The sequence below is a fragment of the Coregonus lavaretus genome (assembly GCF_964263955.1).
Source record: "Coregonus lavaretus genome assembly, chromosome: 30".
NCBI lineage: Eukaryota > Metazoa > Chordata > Actinopteri > Salmoniformes > Salmonidae > Coregonus > Coregonus lavaretus.
This window is the reverse complement of record NC_140017.1, coordinates 12,878,716-12,892,909: the sequence shown is the minus strand read 5'-3', so window position 1 is coordinate 12,892,909 and position 14,194 is coordinate 12,878,716. Positions and strand designations below refer to the sequence as shown.

Genomic DNA, 14,194 nt, shown 5'->3' with positions numbered 1-14,194 from the left:
CACACTAGCCACTCAACGCGCGTGCATTTTATACATCACTCTCATCAGCATCCCTTCTATTTGATTGGCTGCTTACATTTTATTGCGGGCTGTCATCACTGTCTCGCAACAGTGCAGAGTACATTTCTCAGTCACCATTCGCTGTGATGGGAGGGAACGGAGAATAGATGGGCGTCTGCCTCGCTAGTTTATTCAAGGAGGAAGAGAAAGGTATGAGAGGGGCAGGGCATGGAGAACAGAGGTAGGCTAGATTAAATACAAGTAAGGGGTCTCTTGCAGATTCTTCTTAGATCGAGGGCTGTTTATTGTCTAGTCTTTATCATAACCAACGGACTGCAAGGGAAATCGTTGTAATTTTTTATTCATACTTTCATATTATAATGCGGAAGGCATGTCTTGTAAAGTGACATGTCACGACAGAGCGAGAATATGAGCAAATAGTCAGTCAAAAGCGAAGTATTAAGCGATAGGCTTATACGGAACAAAAAAAAAACAGAGGAGAGAAGGCGAACTATGAACCGAAGATGATTTCTGCTAAGAAAACTCCGGAAAAGAGTCGTTATCCTATTCACTATATGGTGTGGCACAACAAACATCGGCAACTGGAGAAAGCGCTATCCGCGAACGAGCAGGTGAGGAGTCTTCGGACGACACGTTCTCGTCTATCTGATAAAAAAGCGTGGGCCGTGCCAATACCATTTGAATAGGTTTAGGTTAGGTGTTTCATCTAGTGTGACCACAGTTCACGAACCGTGGGCTCGTTGAATGAATTGAACGGTAGGAGGTGGTGGAAGTTACATGTGTTTCAATAGGTGGCTACCTGCCATGAGTTTACCTCGATATTGCAAATTAGCCCATGCCATGAAATACCGTCACGTTAAACCTCGTTTGAAATGTGTTTCCAACGTTGTCGTTCAGTGGGAATCAGAAAATGTGTCTAGGCTTTGCTACAATTTCATACAATGATGTCATTGCATTTGGCGAGCACATCATGAACTTGCAACATTGTATCATTCTTGAAATCATCTCTAGCCTACTCAATTCCATTACCATTTCCTTGCTATTTTTTACTATAGAGCAAGCTGTGGCTGTGCGTGTGTAAAGCTGCTAGTAATACTATTTCGTGTTGTGTCCAATACTGTACCTCCCCACCACCTAAATGAAGAGGAGGAAACCGTGGGAGACAATGCAGATATAATGTGGGCGAATTGATGCACAAGCATAGTGATGGAAATAATACCAGTCTTGCCTCGGCTGTCAGAAGAGGATGTGTGGCTATGCCATGTTTACTATTTCTATGATATGTCCATTCCTACAGAATAAAATTGCATGATGCATGCATACAATGGAAATAGGTACTACAGGACAGACTGATGGACATAAGGCATGACAGACAGACACCTGAAAAATACTGTCTTCAATTAACAGTCAGTGCACCTCTGCAAGAATATGGAATATCTAACACGTTACATAAGAGGTTTCCTGCAGTTTCCCAGCCACACAGACAATTCAGTGGGATGAATAAGACAGAACTAAAAACCTGCACACTATGCACAGATTGAATTCCAATTTCTCATGAGGATCTGCATTATTTCAGTGCCTTATTATTTCCAGCAGGACTAGTCACATGTGTTTATAATACAAAGCATATAATGCTATGAATTTAATATTGACAAGAAATGGTAAGCAATGGTGAGAGTGCAGGTTTTAAATGACAGTAGACTAAAAGGCCAGTTCCCTGTTCTGGTGCGTATAATGCACCAGGTTGATGTGCAGTACAGGCTTCCCTGCTGTAACACTGTCACGTCAACAGAAGGGCTGTGGTTGTTTTTCACTCTGAATGTGAGCTAAATAAACTGTTTAAAGGGGAATATTTGCATGCCCTTCATATGTCCGGTCACTGTGATTGACGCCTTATTTAAATTTAGAAACATTTATAGGACATTTATAAGACTAGTTTACTCTCACACATCTCCGTACCTGACTGCTAAATGACTAAAATGTAAATGTAAATGAATGCCTTACACTCTCAGTCATATTTATATACAAATCCTATTCAATTCCATTCAAATAACTTTATTTGACGGTACACACCGTTAAAACGTATGGTAAACGCTCAGGCCTAGCATCTCTTGGCTCGGATGCAATGCTGTGCAGAGCACTGTGATGCTGGTGATGATTCAAGCCTGAGCCCCATTGATTATGACTATATAACGCACCCCCAGTTTATGTAATTTACAGGGCACTTACAGATAAATCCTGGTCTCTCTTGGCAAAGAATGCAGGCTTATAGAGGTGTGTTTATGGCTCCATCAGGGGAATAGTTACACTGGCTGGCCAACTGTCTGTCAGGAACTCACTGACTGACTGGCTGGATGTATGGACGGTCGAGTGTGCACATGAGTGGATTGGATATGGCTGACTGTGGTTGCATATACACTACCAGTCAAAAGTTTGGACACACCTACTCATTCAAGGGTTTTTCTTTATTTTTACAATTTTTTACATTGTAGAATAATAGTGAAGACATCAGAACTATGAAATAACACAAATGGAATCATGTAGTAACCAAAAAAGTGTTAAACAAATCAAAATATATTTTATATTTGAGATTCTTCAAGTAGCCACCCTTTGCCTTGATGACAGCTTTGCACACTCTTGGCATTCTCTCAACCAGATTCATGAGGTAGTCACCTGGAATGCATTTCAATTAACAGGTGTGCCTTGTTAAAAGTTAATTTGTGGAGTTTCTTTCCTTCTTAATGTGTTTGAGCCAATCAGTTGTGTTGTGACAAGGTCAGGGGGGTATACAGAAGATAGCCCTATTTGGTAAAAGACCAAGTCCATATTATGGCAAGAACAGCTCAAATAAGCAAAGAGAAACGACAGTCCATCATTACTTTAAGACATGAAGTTCAGTCAATACAGACAATTTCAAGAACTTTGAACGTTTCTTCAAGTGCAGTCGTAAAACCATCAAGCGCTATGATGAAACTGGCTCTCGTGAGGACCCCCACAGGAATGGAAGACCCAGAGTTACCTTTGCTGCAGAGGATAAGTTCATTAGAGTTACCAACCTCAGAAATTGCAGCACAAATAAATGCTTCACAGAGTTCAAGTCACAGACACTTCTCAATATCAACTGTTCAGAGGGGACTGTGTGAATCAGGCCTTCATGGTCAAATTGCTGCAAAGAGAACCACTACTAAAGGACACCAATAAGAAGAAGAGACCTGCTTGGGCCAACAAACACAAGCAATGGACATTAGACCGGTGGAAATTTGTCCTTTGGTCTGGAGTCCAAATTAGAGAGTTTTGGTTCCAACTGCCGTGTCTTTGTGAGACGCGGTGTGGGTGAACGGATAATCTCCGCATGTGTAGTTCCCACCGTAAAGCATGGAGGAGGAGGTGTTATGGTGTGGGGGTGCTTTGCTTGTGACACTGTCTGTGATTTATTTAGAATTCAAGGCACACTTAACCAGCATGAGAATGCCAAGAGTTTGCAAAGCTGTCATCAAGGCAAAGGGTGGCTATTTGAAGAATCTCACATTTAATATATATCTAGATTTGTTTAACACTTTTTTGGTTAATACATGATTCTATATGTGTTTTTTCATAGTTTTGATGTCTTCACTATTATTCTACAATGTAGAAAATAGTAAAAATAAAGAAAAACCCTTGAATGAGTAGGTGTGTCCAAACTTTTGACTGGTAGTGTATGTCAAGGATCAATGGTCTCTAAAGGAGTGCAGGACACAAAAAGTGCACAGGGTAAGCAAGGCTGGCGCCTCACTGATGAAAGAACAGAGAAGTGCTGCACCAGCAGAGAGAGAAAATGTTATTGGTATTGGGTATCAATGTAACGACAGTGCGGCGACAAAGGAAGCCGGGAAGGAGAAGAAGAAGCACATAAAAGAGCAAAAGTAAAAAAGATACATTGAGAAGGGAGGAGAGGGAAGAGGGGAAGGTCAAATTGCAGCTTCTTTCAGCAGTGTCATAAAACAAAGCAGAGGGAGTCTGTGAATAGAGAGAGAGAGAGAGAGAGAGCTGTCAACAAGGTAGAGACAAAGAGAGATAGCCAGAGGTTGTAAAGTAACATGAGGATGCAAGTGGGATAGTGAAGAGAAGAAAGGATGGAGGGAGGGATGAATAACAGCAGTGTGCAGCAGCATATCACTATATCCTGATCCATCCACTAAAAATGCATCCCAGATATGATTGAAATGGAACAGGGTCCTTTTCTAAAAATAACTGCCCCATCCTTCCTCCAAAGAGAGGCGAGGAGGAGCCACCCCCACCGCCAGCCGCCCCCCTCCCCTCCCCTCACTCTAATGTGTACGACGCTCACAGGCTCAGCTGGGCGCTCATGTTAACTCAGCAGTCTTAAAGTCTGATGATATCATACTGGGTGGAGACAGGCCTCACAAATTACATTGTCTTCCTTCCTCGTTTGTCTCTGCTATACCATCTGTCTATCCCTGCCTGCAATCTACAGTAAATTCCCCTGACACGGTATACTGCCCATCCATCCTGTCTGTTTCTCACTCCCGCACCCAATGTACCTTAGTTTTCCCCTAACTCCCCTCTATGGTGCTCCATCCCTCCATCTCATCTCCCCTCTTCTTACCTCTACAGTGCAGTGGAACTCTACACTAATTGCAGCAGTGCAGTGTCACTAGGGATAGGGATGTGATTGGTCTAGATTTAGATAAATTGTAGAAAGCTTTTAACTGAGAGAGAGGACAGAAACAGACAGCAGTACTCCATAAAGATTGAAAAGATGTCCCTGCTAATATTGTGTTGCATTGTGTGCCTGAAATGGAAAGGAGGAAATGAATGATACTTCAAGGATCATATCTGATTTCATTACTGCCATTGCAAACCATAATGTAGGGACACGCTTACTGTATATTTGCATGCGCATGCACACACTACGCATGCACACGCGCACACGCACACACCTGTTGTAAATAGCCTTGCATAAAACTCTCTGAGGTCAGTACTGAATTCAACCTCCAATTCTCCAATATCCTAATCTATATCAACCATCAGACATGGGAAGAGATGTTCCACAATAGTCATGTTATTATTTCCTGAAACACACCGCCCATAAGCATTTCAAGTTTTCATTCCAACATTATGTATTGATATTTACTTAACCACGTTACCTTGTTGTCATTTGATTATGCAAATCCAAGGTATTTTCATATTCTATTACATGCATGAGAGCAAATGTCAAGTTCCTACCTTAGAGATAGGAGTAGGTTCCTACTCTCTTTGCATTGTGGTGGACTTCCCTCTATCCACTATTTCTCTATTCACAACTTCCTCCTCCCTTCACAAAGAATATAATCTGTTGTCTCCTATCATTGAGCAAAGTAATACATGTTATTACATTCGTCTTATGGTGGTTGACAAGTGACAACAATGGTTACAAGACATGTTGCCAATATAATGCATCTTAAAAGTTTTAGTGATTTAACAGTAAAACTTGTAGCAGAATGAAGGTTTGACATTGGTTTAAAACGCTAACACAAGTGTGAAAACATCTATAGATGATTGTGAGGTTTAATGTGATTCAGGTTAAACACTAAAGGCTTTAGCCTAATGGTTTGCCATTGGTTTGAATGTTATCCCAAGTATAAAATATATAGGTGATCATTTTCACCCCCATCCGTTAGTATGAGAGAGCTTAGCGTCTCTTCAGTTGGACATGTATCAGAGACTAGTGCTGTCACATCTGTTATCGAGGAGGAGGGAGAGACCCACATATCTCTCCCCACCCTGCCTGTGACAGGTTCACAGACCATGGCAGAGTTATTTCACCCAGCTCCATCCTCCTCCATCCTCCTCCATCCTCCTCCAGTCCCTCTGCTGCTCTCACCTTGTCTCCGCCCAGCCGTCCCTCTCGCTCAAATTCACTGGGCTCAGACTCTCAGGCACAAACGACTCACTCCTTCTCTGGCCTCCTTTTCTCTCTCTGCCCTGCATTTGGTGATAGAGGGATGGTAATAATATTAGTTATTTTGAGATTTCTATAGGTCGATCACACACATGCATCTGATGGTGTGGTCTCATTTGTTTACGCCCCACTTGCACCATAGACTCGCATAGAGAATGACTGCATAAAGATACATTATCCCAAGTGCTGTCATGTAGTCATATACAACATTTGGCTATAACTAGGCTATAACTTTCCAACACATATTGAAAATGGATCAATCACAGTTGTACATAGTAACCTCCGAAATGAAAAAGGGTAACACTGAAAATAAGGGGGAGAAGTTTATTTTCTTACCCCCTCCCAATGTGCACACATATGATTCCCATGCATGCACCCTCCACCCACTACAAACATATTTTGGTCTCGCAATGAAAGATTGATGTTGGTTTAAGTAGCTGCCAGAGAACATTATGGCAAGCAGAGAGAGTGCAGGAGTAGACAGAGATGTCTATCAATTATGCAGTTTCCACTGAGAGGGAGAGAGGGGAGAACCAAGGGAGGGACACAATAATTATGGATGGATGGAGCCAAGGATGGACCCAAGGAGGAAGAGAAAGAGAGAGAGCAGGGACTACGAGGCAGTCAGTGGGTGATGAGGATGAGCAGAGGGAATGGGGAGACCCATTCTGACATAATATCCTTACTGTAACCACCTGAGCCAGTTGATTCTGTAAGTGCCTCAGAGTAGGAGTGCTGATTACATTTACATTTACGTCATTTAGCAGACGCTCTTATCCAGAGTGGCTTACATAATTTTTTATACTGGCCCCCCATGGGAATCAAACCCACAACCCTGGCGTTGCAAACACCATGCTCTACAAACTGAGCTACATCCCTGCCGGCCATTCCCTCCCCTACCCTGGACGACTTGTGCGCCGCCCCATGGGTCTCCCGGTCGCGGCCGGCTACGACAGAGCCTGGATTCGAACCAGGATCTCCAGTGGCACAGCTAGCACTACGATGCAGTGCCTTAGACCACTGCGCCACTCGGGAGACTGATCTGGGATAAGGTCCCCCTAGGTGTATTTCATCTTATTCATTATGAGCTAAAAGGCCAAACTGATCTTACATTAAATCAGCATCTATACTGACACTGTGAGTGTGGGTATGTGGGTCTGTATGTGTTTGTGTGCTAGATAGTGGGGCTCTATTTGTGAGCTGCTTGTTGGTCAGAAACTCATTGTTCACATGTGGATGAGTAAGGGTGCCACTGTGTTTCAGGGTTAATGTGTGCACTAGTGTAAAGACGTAAGGATGAGGAGGTGTGGACTAGGAGGTGACGTGTGTCTGTGTACCACAGCAGAAAAGTGTTACATTTGAGTGTATCGGTTTAGCGTGTCAGTTCTATACTGTAACTGACCAATAATGTTATAAGAGTGTTATTGTCAAGAGTGGTTTCCTTTTTTAATATATATATATTTTTAATTCTAATTTTACTGAACAGATAGAGAGAGAGGACTTGTGTCTGTGCGTGATTGCATGTTTGTTTGTGTGAGAAAGTGGCTGCTGTCGTGTTTCTATTTGAGTGTCTCAATGGTGTAAAAATAACATCAGACTGGGTCAATGGGGGCCAGTTGTCTTAAACAATATTGACTATGAGGCCTCTCCACCTCAGTCAAGCCTTCTGAGAAGGCTCTATGCTCTCATACTTAATTAGCTTTATACAACAGGTGGGTCTAATCCTGAATGCTGATTGGTTAAAACCGCATTCCAGTCAGTGTCTATTCCACAGGTTACCACCGACTAAATCTATGACAGTATGAAAATGTATGCACTCACTAACTGTAAGTCGCTCTGGATAAGAGCGTCTGCTAAATGACTAAAATGTAAAATGTGACTGCGCAATCCACTGTCTCATCAGCCCAGCCTGGCAATTTATCAACTTGATCTCCACTATAAAAAGCATCTAGACATTATCTCACATTTATTTTAGACTAACATTTAGTTTTCAACAGCGGAGACTTGTATAAACCTTGCTGTCTGTCTGTCTCAGACATTTAGTCAATACTACAGTAGGAATATATTGTTCACCATCTATGTGTAAAGAGAAATAGGCAAAATAAGATTTAGATTCAGAGTAATAAAGAAATTGAATAATTTATCTGAGCAAACCGAAAACCTTTCAGTTTTTTCAATGCATTCAGACACCTTGACCTTTTCCACATTTTGTTACTTTAGAGCCTTATTCTAAAATTGATTAAATCGTTTCCCCCCTCATCAATCTACACACAACACCCCATAAGTATTCAGACCCTTTACTCAGTACTTTGTTGAAGCACTTTTGGCAGTGATTACAGCCTTGAGTTTTCTTGGGTATGACGCTACAATCTTGACACACCTGTATTTGGGGAGTTTCTCCCATTCTTCTCTGCAGATCCTCTCAAGCTCTGTCAGGTTGGATGGGGAGTTGCTGCACAGCTATTTTCAGGTCTCTCCAGAGATGTTCGATCATGTTCAAGTCCGGGCTCTGGCTGGGCCACTCAAGGACATTCGAAGCCACTCCTGCTTTGTCTTGGCTGTGTGCTTAGGGTCGTTGTCCTGTTGGATGTTGAACCTTCGCCCCAGTCTGAGGTCCTAAGCGCTCTGGAGCAGGTTTTCATCAAGGATCTCTCTGTACTTTACTCTGTTCATCTTTCCCTCGATCCTGACTAGTGTCCCAGTCCCTGCCACTGAAAAACATCCCCACAGCATGATGCTGCCACCACCATGCTTCACCGTAGGGATGGTGCCAGGTTTCCTCCAGACGTGACGCTTGGCATTCAGGCCAAAGAGTTCAATCTTGGTTTCATCAGACCAGACAATCTTGTTTCTCATGGTCTGAGAGTCCTTTAGGTGCCTTTTGGCAAACTCCAAGCGGGCTGTCATGTGCCTTTTACTGAGGAGTGGCTTCCGTCTGGCCACTCTACCATAAAGGCCTGATTGGTGGAGTGCTGCGGAGATGGTTGTCCTTCTGGAAGGTTCTCCTATCTCCACAGAGGAACTCTGGAGCTCTGTCAGAGTGACCATCGGGTTCTTGGTCACCTCCCTGACCAAGGCCCTTCTCCCCCGATTGATCAGTTTGGCCGGGCGGCCAGCTCTAGGAAGAGTCTTGGTGGTTCCAAACTTATTCCATTTAAGAATGATGGAGGCCACTGTGTTCTTGGGGACCTTAAATGCTGCAGGAATGTTTTGGTACCCTTCCCCAGATCTGTCCCTCAACACAATCCTGTCTCGGACCTCTACGGACAATTCCTTCGACCTCACGTCTTGGTTTTTGCTCTGACATGCACTGTCAACTGTGGGACCTTATATAGACAGGTGTGTGCCTTTCCAAATCATGTCCAATCAATTGAATTTACCACAGGTGGACTCCAATCAAGTTGTAGAAACATCTCAAGGATGATCAATGGAAACAGGATGCACCTGAGCTCAATGTCTAGTCTCATAGCAAAGGGTCTGAATACTTATGTAAATAAAGTATTTCCGTTTTTTACATTTCTAAAAACCTGTTTTCGCTTTGTCATTATGGGGTACTGTGTGTAGATTGATGAGGGAAAAAAGTAATTTAATCAATTTTAGAATAAGGCTGTAACGCAACAAAATGTGGAAAAAGGGAAGGGGTCTGAATACTTTCCAAATGCACTGTAAATGCAAACAATACTTTAGAACCATTTAAACATAAAACATTTGAAGGTTATGCAGGACTATGGTAGATGGAGGAATCAATCTATCTTTTCAGACTGTTAGAGTATTTATCTGGTTAATATGTCAGTGTATTATGTCTGTTGTTTCGTAACAGTGTGTTATATGTGAAAATGTTTTAAAATTATATTTTAATGTTTAAGGACTCTTGGAAGATTAGTCCAAATGAGGACTAAAAGTCCTAAAATCTCAGACATTTGCAACATTGTTTAAATATTCAAATTCGATCCAGCTTTCACATAGTATGCGTTTCAATGTTAAATGTTTAATTTGTGGAATTTCTTTCCTTCTTAATGCGTTTGAGCCAATCAGTTGTGTTGTGACAAGGTAGGGGTGGTATACAAAAGATAGCCCTATTTGGTAAAAGACCAAGTCCATATTATGGCAAGAAAAGCTAAAATAAGCAAAGAGAAACGGCAGTCCATCATTACTTTAAGACATGAAGGTCAGTCAATCCGGAAAATGTCCTCCCAGCCAGGTGAAATCGCGCATCATTAGCTCATTGTTATGGATGTATCCAAATAAATGTCACTAGAAAACAGCTTAAACAAATGCAAATGCGGCTACTATGTTGTTATTCTGGCTGCACTGTTTGATGTGACTGTAAATTAGCCGTAGTTGGCTAGCTAGCAAGTAAGGGTATGTAAGTAAGACTTAACAACTGGGTCGCGTCTCTGGCAACTGAACCGATATAACGAACGACCAGCCCGCTTGGGTAGCAACCCTAGATTTGTGTCGGGACGATATCTTGTGGAAGGATGAAATAGTATGGATAAATTAATCAAAATAACGTTTTTAATGAAAATATGTAAATCATTATTTGAATATGTTGGTAACCCGTTGTATAAAAGTGGTAATGCCCTTGAATCCGGTGTTTGGAGGATATATTGGCACGGTTTTCCGGCTCGAGAAGAAACACCGGCTTCTCGGGCATTATCACTTAAATATTGTAGCGAATGATGACAGTGCATCGCCCCTTGTGGCTTTTGAACCCGTTCCTCCCAGCCAGTAGGCAATCTTGCTAACCACTGTTCTAACACACTTGGATAAGTTGTAATTAGTCAACAATTGTAAAAAAAATCCCCCTCAAATCATCAGAATACTACCACAATCTTTTGCTGCTCTGCTCTTACTGTTGATGTACTTTTCACTGTTATCTGCCAGTTTCACTCCCTTTCTTAATCCTTTTTCCCTTCCTTCCTTCCTTTTTCCCTTCCTTCCTTCCTTCCTTCCTTCCTTCCTTCCTTCCTTCCTTCCTTCCTTCCTTCCTTCCTTCCTTCCTTCCTTCCTTCCTTCCTTCCTTCCTTCCTTCCTTCCATCCATCCATCCATCCATCCATTCTCTCTCTCTCTCTCTCTCTCTCTCTCTCTCTCTCTCTCTCTCTCTCTCTCTCTCTCTCTCTCTCTCTCTCTCTCTCTCTCTCTCTCTCTCTCTCTCTCTCTTTGTCTCTCTCTGTCTCTCTCTCTCTCTTTTTTTTCTCTCTCTCTCTCTCTCTTTCCTCAGTGTCATCCCCAGGGCCACTTGGAGGGCCCTACAAAGCCACTCTGACATCAATCAATCACTCACTACCCATTATTCACTATCCACAGCCTACTCCACCACCACCCTCTCTATCTCACAGAGCAGCTGCCGCCACTCAACCAGCCCTGTCAGCTCCAACGCATAGCACACCTTCCTCCTCCTTCTCCCTCTCTCCCGCCTCTTCTTGTCATGCCTTGGTTGCTATAGCGATACACCTCTATTCCCTCCCTCTATTCCCTCCACACCCCGTCCTTCACCTCCGACACCTCCTCTCCGGCGTCCCCCTACCCTCTCTTTGGAATTAGGAGCCCCAGTTGTTACTTGCGATCAAGCGGTGGCGTCACTAACTCTAACACTGGGCTTGCTAATTACAGAGCAGGGCGTGGCCCTCAGGGAGGCCCCTGGAGAGAGAGGGAGAGCAGCAGGGGAGGTGAGGAGGCTCCACGTGGGAGGAGGGAGGCTGCTCCTGGTGAAAAACAACCCAGCATCATCCCTCTGATGTACTGTACAACACACTCCACAATAACACACTCCAAAGTACACTCAACACACCAACACCAACCGTCGGGGCTGCACTGACCTGCACTGGGGCACACGTGAACCAAAACGCAAGCCCTCACACAACACAACACAACACTGTGTGTTGAAACATTTCCAATGCAAATATGAATAGACACAAAGCTCGGATGGAAGTGTACCATAAAGCAATTGCGCTTATTCACTGTTACAACCGCTCCTCCCCTCACAACAGCAAGCTCCATCCATCCATTTCCATGCGTTGTCATTTCGTCAATACATTTTCCACATCCACCAGTAAGGCAGATTCTGATTCCAAAATGTCACCCTATTCCCTTTATATTGCACTACTTTTGACCAGGGCCCCCACAGGGGGTCTAAAGTAGAGCACTATAGAGGGAATAATGTGCCATTTGGGACGCAACCCCAGCCTCCCTCATTAGGATGACAGCATGTGGTTGGTTTATTCTTGACCTTGGATCCTGCCAGGTGCTCTAATGAACTTTGTTTAATCACAAGCCAGAGACCCGATTTATAGACATAGACACTTGCGGATTTAGACCAACTAGACTGCAGAGCAGAGAGACTACATCAAACACACTGCAGTAGGCTACTAGACTGATATAGCTACTGTATCAAAACTGAGGCAGGAAGAGGCTGAGACAGAGAGAGAGAGAGAGAGAGAGATCAACTCTAGAGAATGACAGAGACGTTACATCTAGACACTTATAGTGTAACTCACTATATAAAGCCGACCCATCTAGAACACTGGCACTCCGGTCATGTGAGGATGTGATAGCTCAATTATCACCTGTCTCTTCTCCTTACATCACTCTCTCCTCCACACTTCCTCCACCCTCTCTCTCTCTATTTTTCTCTCTCTCCTTGCCAGATGAGCCCTGCACGCCATGCCATACAATGACCCCAATTCTCTCCTCTTCTCCCCCCCCCCTCAGGTGGATGTGGAGACCCTGGACCCCCGGGGTCGGACCCCCCTCCACCTGGCTGTCACTCTGGGTCACCTGGACTGTGCCCGCCTGCTCCTCCAACATGGTGCTGACGTCAGCAAGGAGAACCGCAACGGATGGACGGGTGAGACAGGGAGGGGTAGTAATAGTACAGTGGTGTAGTAGCAGTAGGAGTAGTAGGAGTAGTAGTAGTAATAATAGTAGTAGGAGTAGGAGTAGTAGCAGTAGGAGGAGTAGGAGTAGGAGTGGTAGTAGTAGGAGTAGTAGCAGTAGGAGTAGTAGGAGTAGGAGTAGGAGTAGGAGTAGTAGGAGTAGGAGTAGTAGTAATAGTACAGTGGTGTAGTAGCAGTAGGAGTAGTATGAGTAGTAGTAGTAGTAATAATAGTAGTAGTAGTAGGAGTAGGAGTAGTAGCAGTAGGAGGAGTAGGAGTAGGAGTAGTAGTAGGAGTAGTAGTAGTAGGAGTAGGAGTAGTAACAGTAGGAGTAGTAGGAGTAGGAGTAGTAGTAGGAGTAGTAGTAATAATAGGAGTAGTAGTAGGAGTAGTAATAATAGTAGGAGTAGTAGGAGTAGTAGTATTAGTAGTAATAATAGTAGGAGTAGTAGGAGTAGTAGTAGTAGGAGTAGTAGTAGTAGTAGTAGTAGTAATAGTAGTAGTAGGAGTAATAATAGTAGTAGTAGGAGTAGTAGGAGTAGCAGTAGTAGTAGTAGTAGGAGTAGTAATAGCAGTAATACTAGTAGTGGTCCTCTGTAGCTCAGCTGGTAGAGCACGGCGCTTGTAATGCCAAGGTAGTGGGTTCGATCCCCGGGACCACCCATACACAAAAAAAAAATGTATGCACGCATGACTGTAAGTCGCGCATTACTACCACGCTCAAAGTCTCTTAGCTCACTAGTTTTGCCCATTCTAATCTTCAATCGAACAGTAACTGGCTGTCTGCAAGCCACGGCCACGTGACTCACTGTCTGTAGTTGCGAACCATTAACTGGCCTCTGAGTGTGTGTCTATATGTAAGGTGAAGATTGTCTTTCCGTCTCCCATAGTGCTCCAGGAGGCAGTCAGCACACGAGACCCAGAGCTGGTGCGCCTAGTTCTGCATTACCGTGACTACCAGCGGACCACTAAGAGACTGGCGGGAATCCCTGTCCTCCTGGAGAGACTGCACCAGGTGAGAGGCACTGACACCGAACACAAGTACAGAGCACAACAGCAACTTCAGACTACAGACATTTAGGAAACACTTGTAGATATATTTTGTGTTAGCACTTATCTTATTGAACCACACTGTAAAAAAAAAAGTAGTTGTTTGAACTAAATATTATTAAGTAACAGCTTTTTTTTTTGTTTACTCAACATTTCGGTTAAAGTCATACCCAGACCTTAATATTTTTAGTTGGCCCAAACTTAGCTCCAACATGAGAAAATGTAGGCCAACATTTTTTTAAATGATGTGTTTGCTCAAGTTGTATCATATGTTCATTCAACTAGAAATCATTATTTGGGCA

At 43.4% G+C, this 14,194-nt stretch overlaps 1 protein-coding gene across 2 annotated transcripts in view; it reads left to right on the top strand.

Annotated features, from left to right (window-relative positions):
- Nucleotides 1–524: 524 nt before the first annotated feature.
- ankrd13b (ankyrin repeat domain 13B) overlaps nucleotides 525–14,194 on the top strand; it is a gene marked incomplete at both ends in the record, with an annotated part of 33,327 nt that continues 19,657 nt past the window's right edge. For both annotated transcript variants that reach the window (XM_084147792.1, XM_084147793.1), the window contains 3 exons: nucleotides 525–632; nucleotides 12,679–12,814; nucleotides 13,733–13,857. In XM_084147792.1, the coding sequence (XP_084003918.1) occupies nucleotides 525–632; nucleotides 12,679–12,814; nucleotides 13,733–13,857 (369 nt within the window). The remainder of the gene's footprint in view (nucleotides 633–12,678; nucleotides 12,815–13,732; nucleotides 13,858–14,194) is intronic.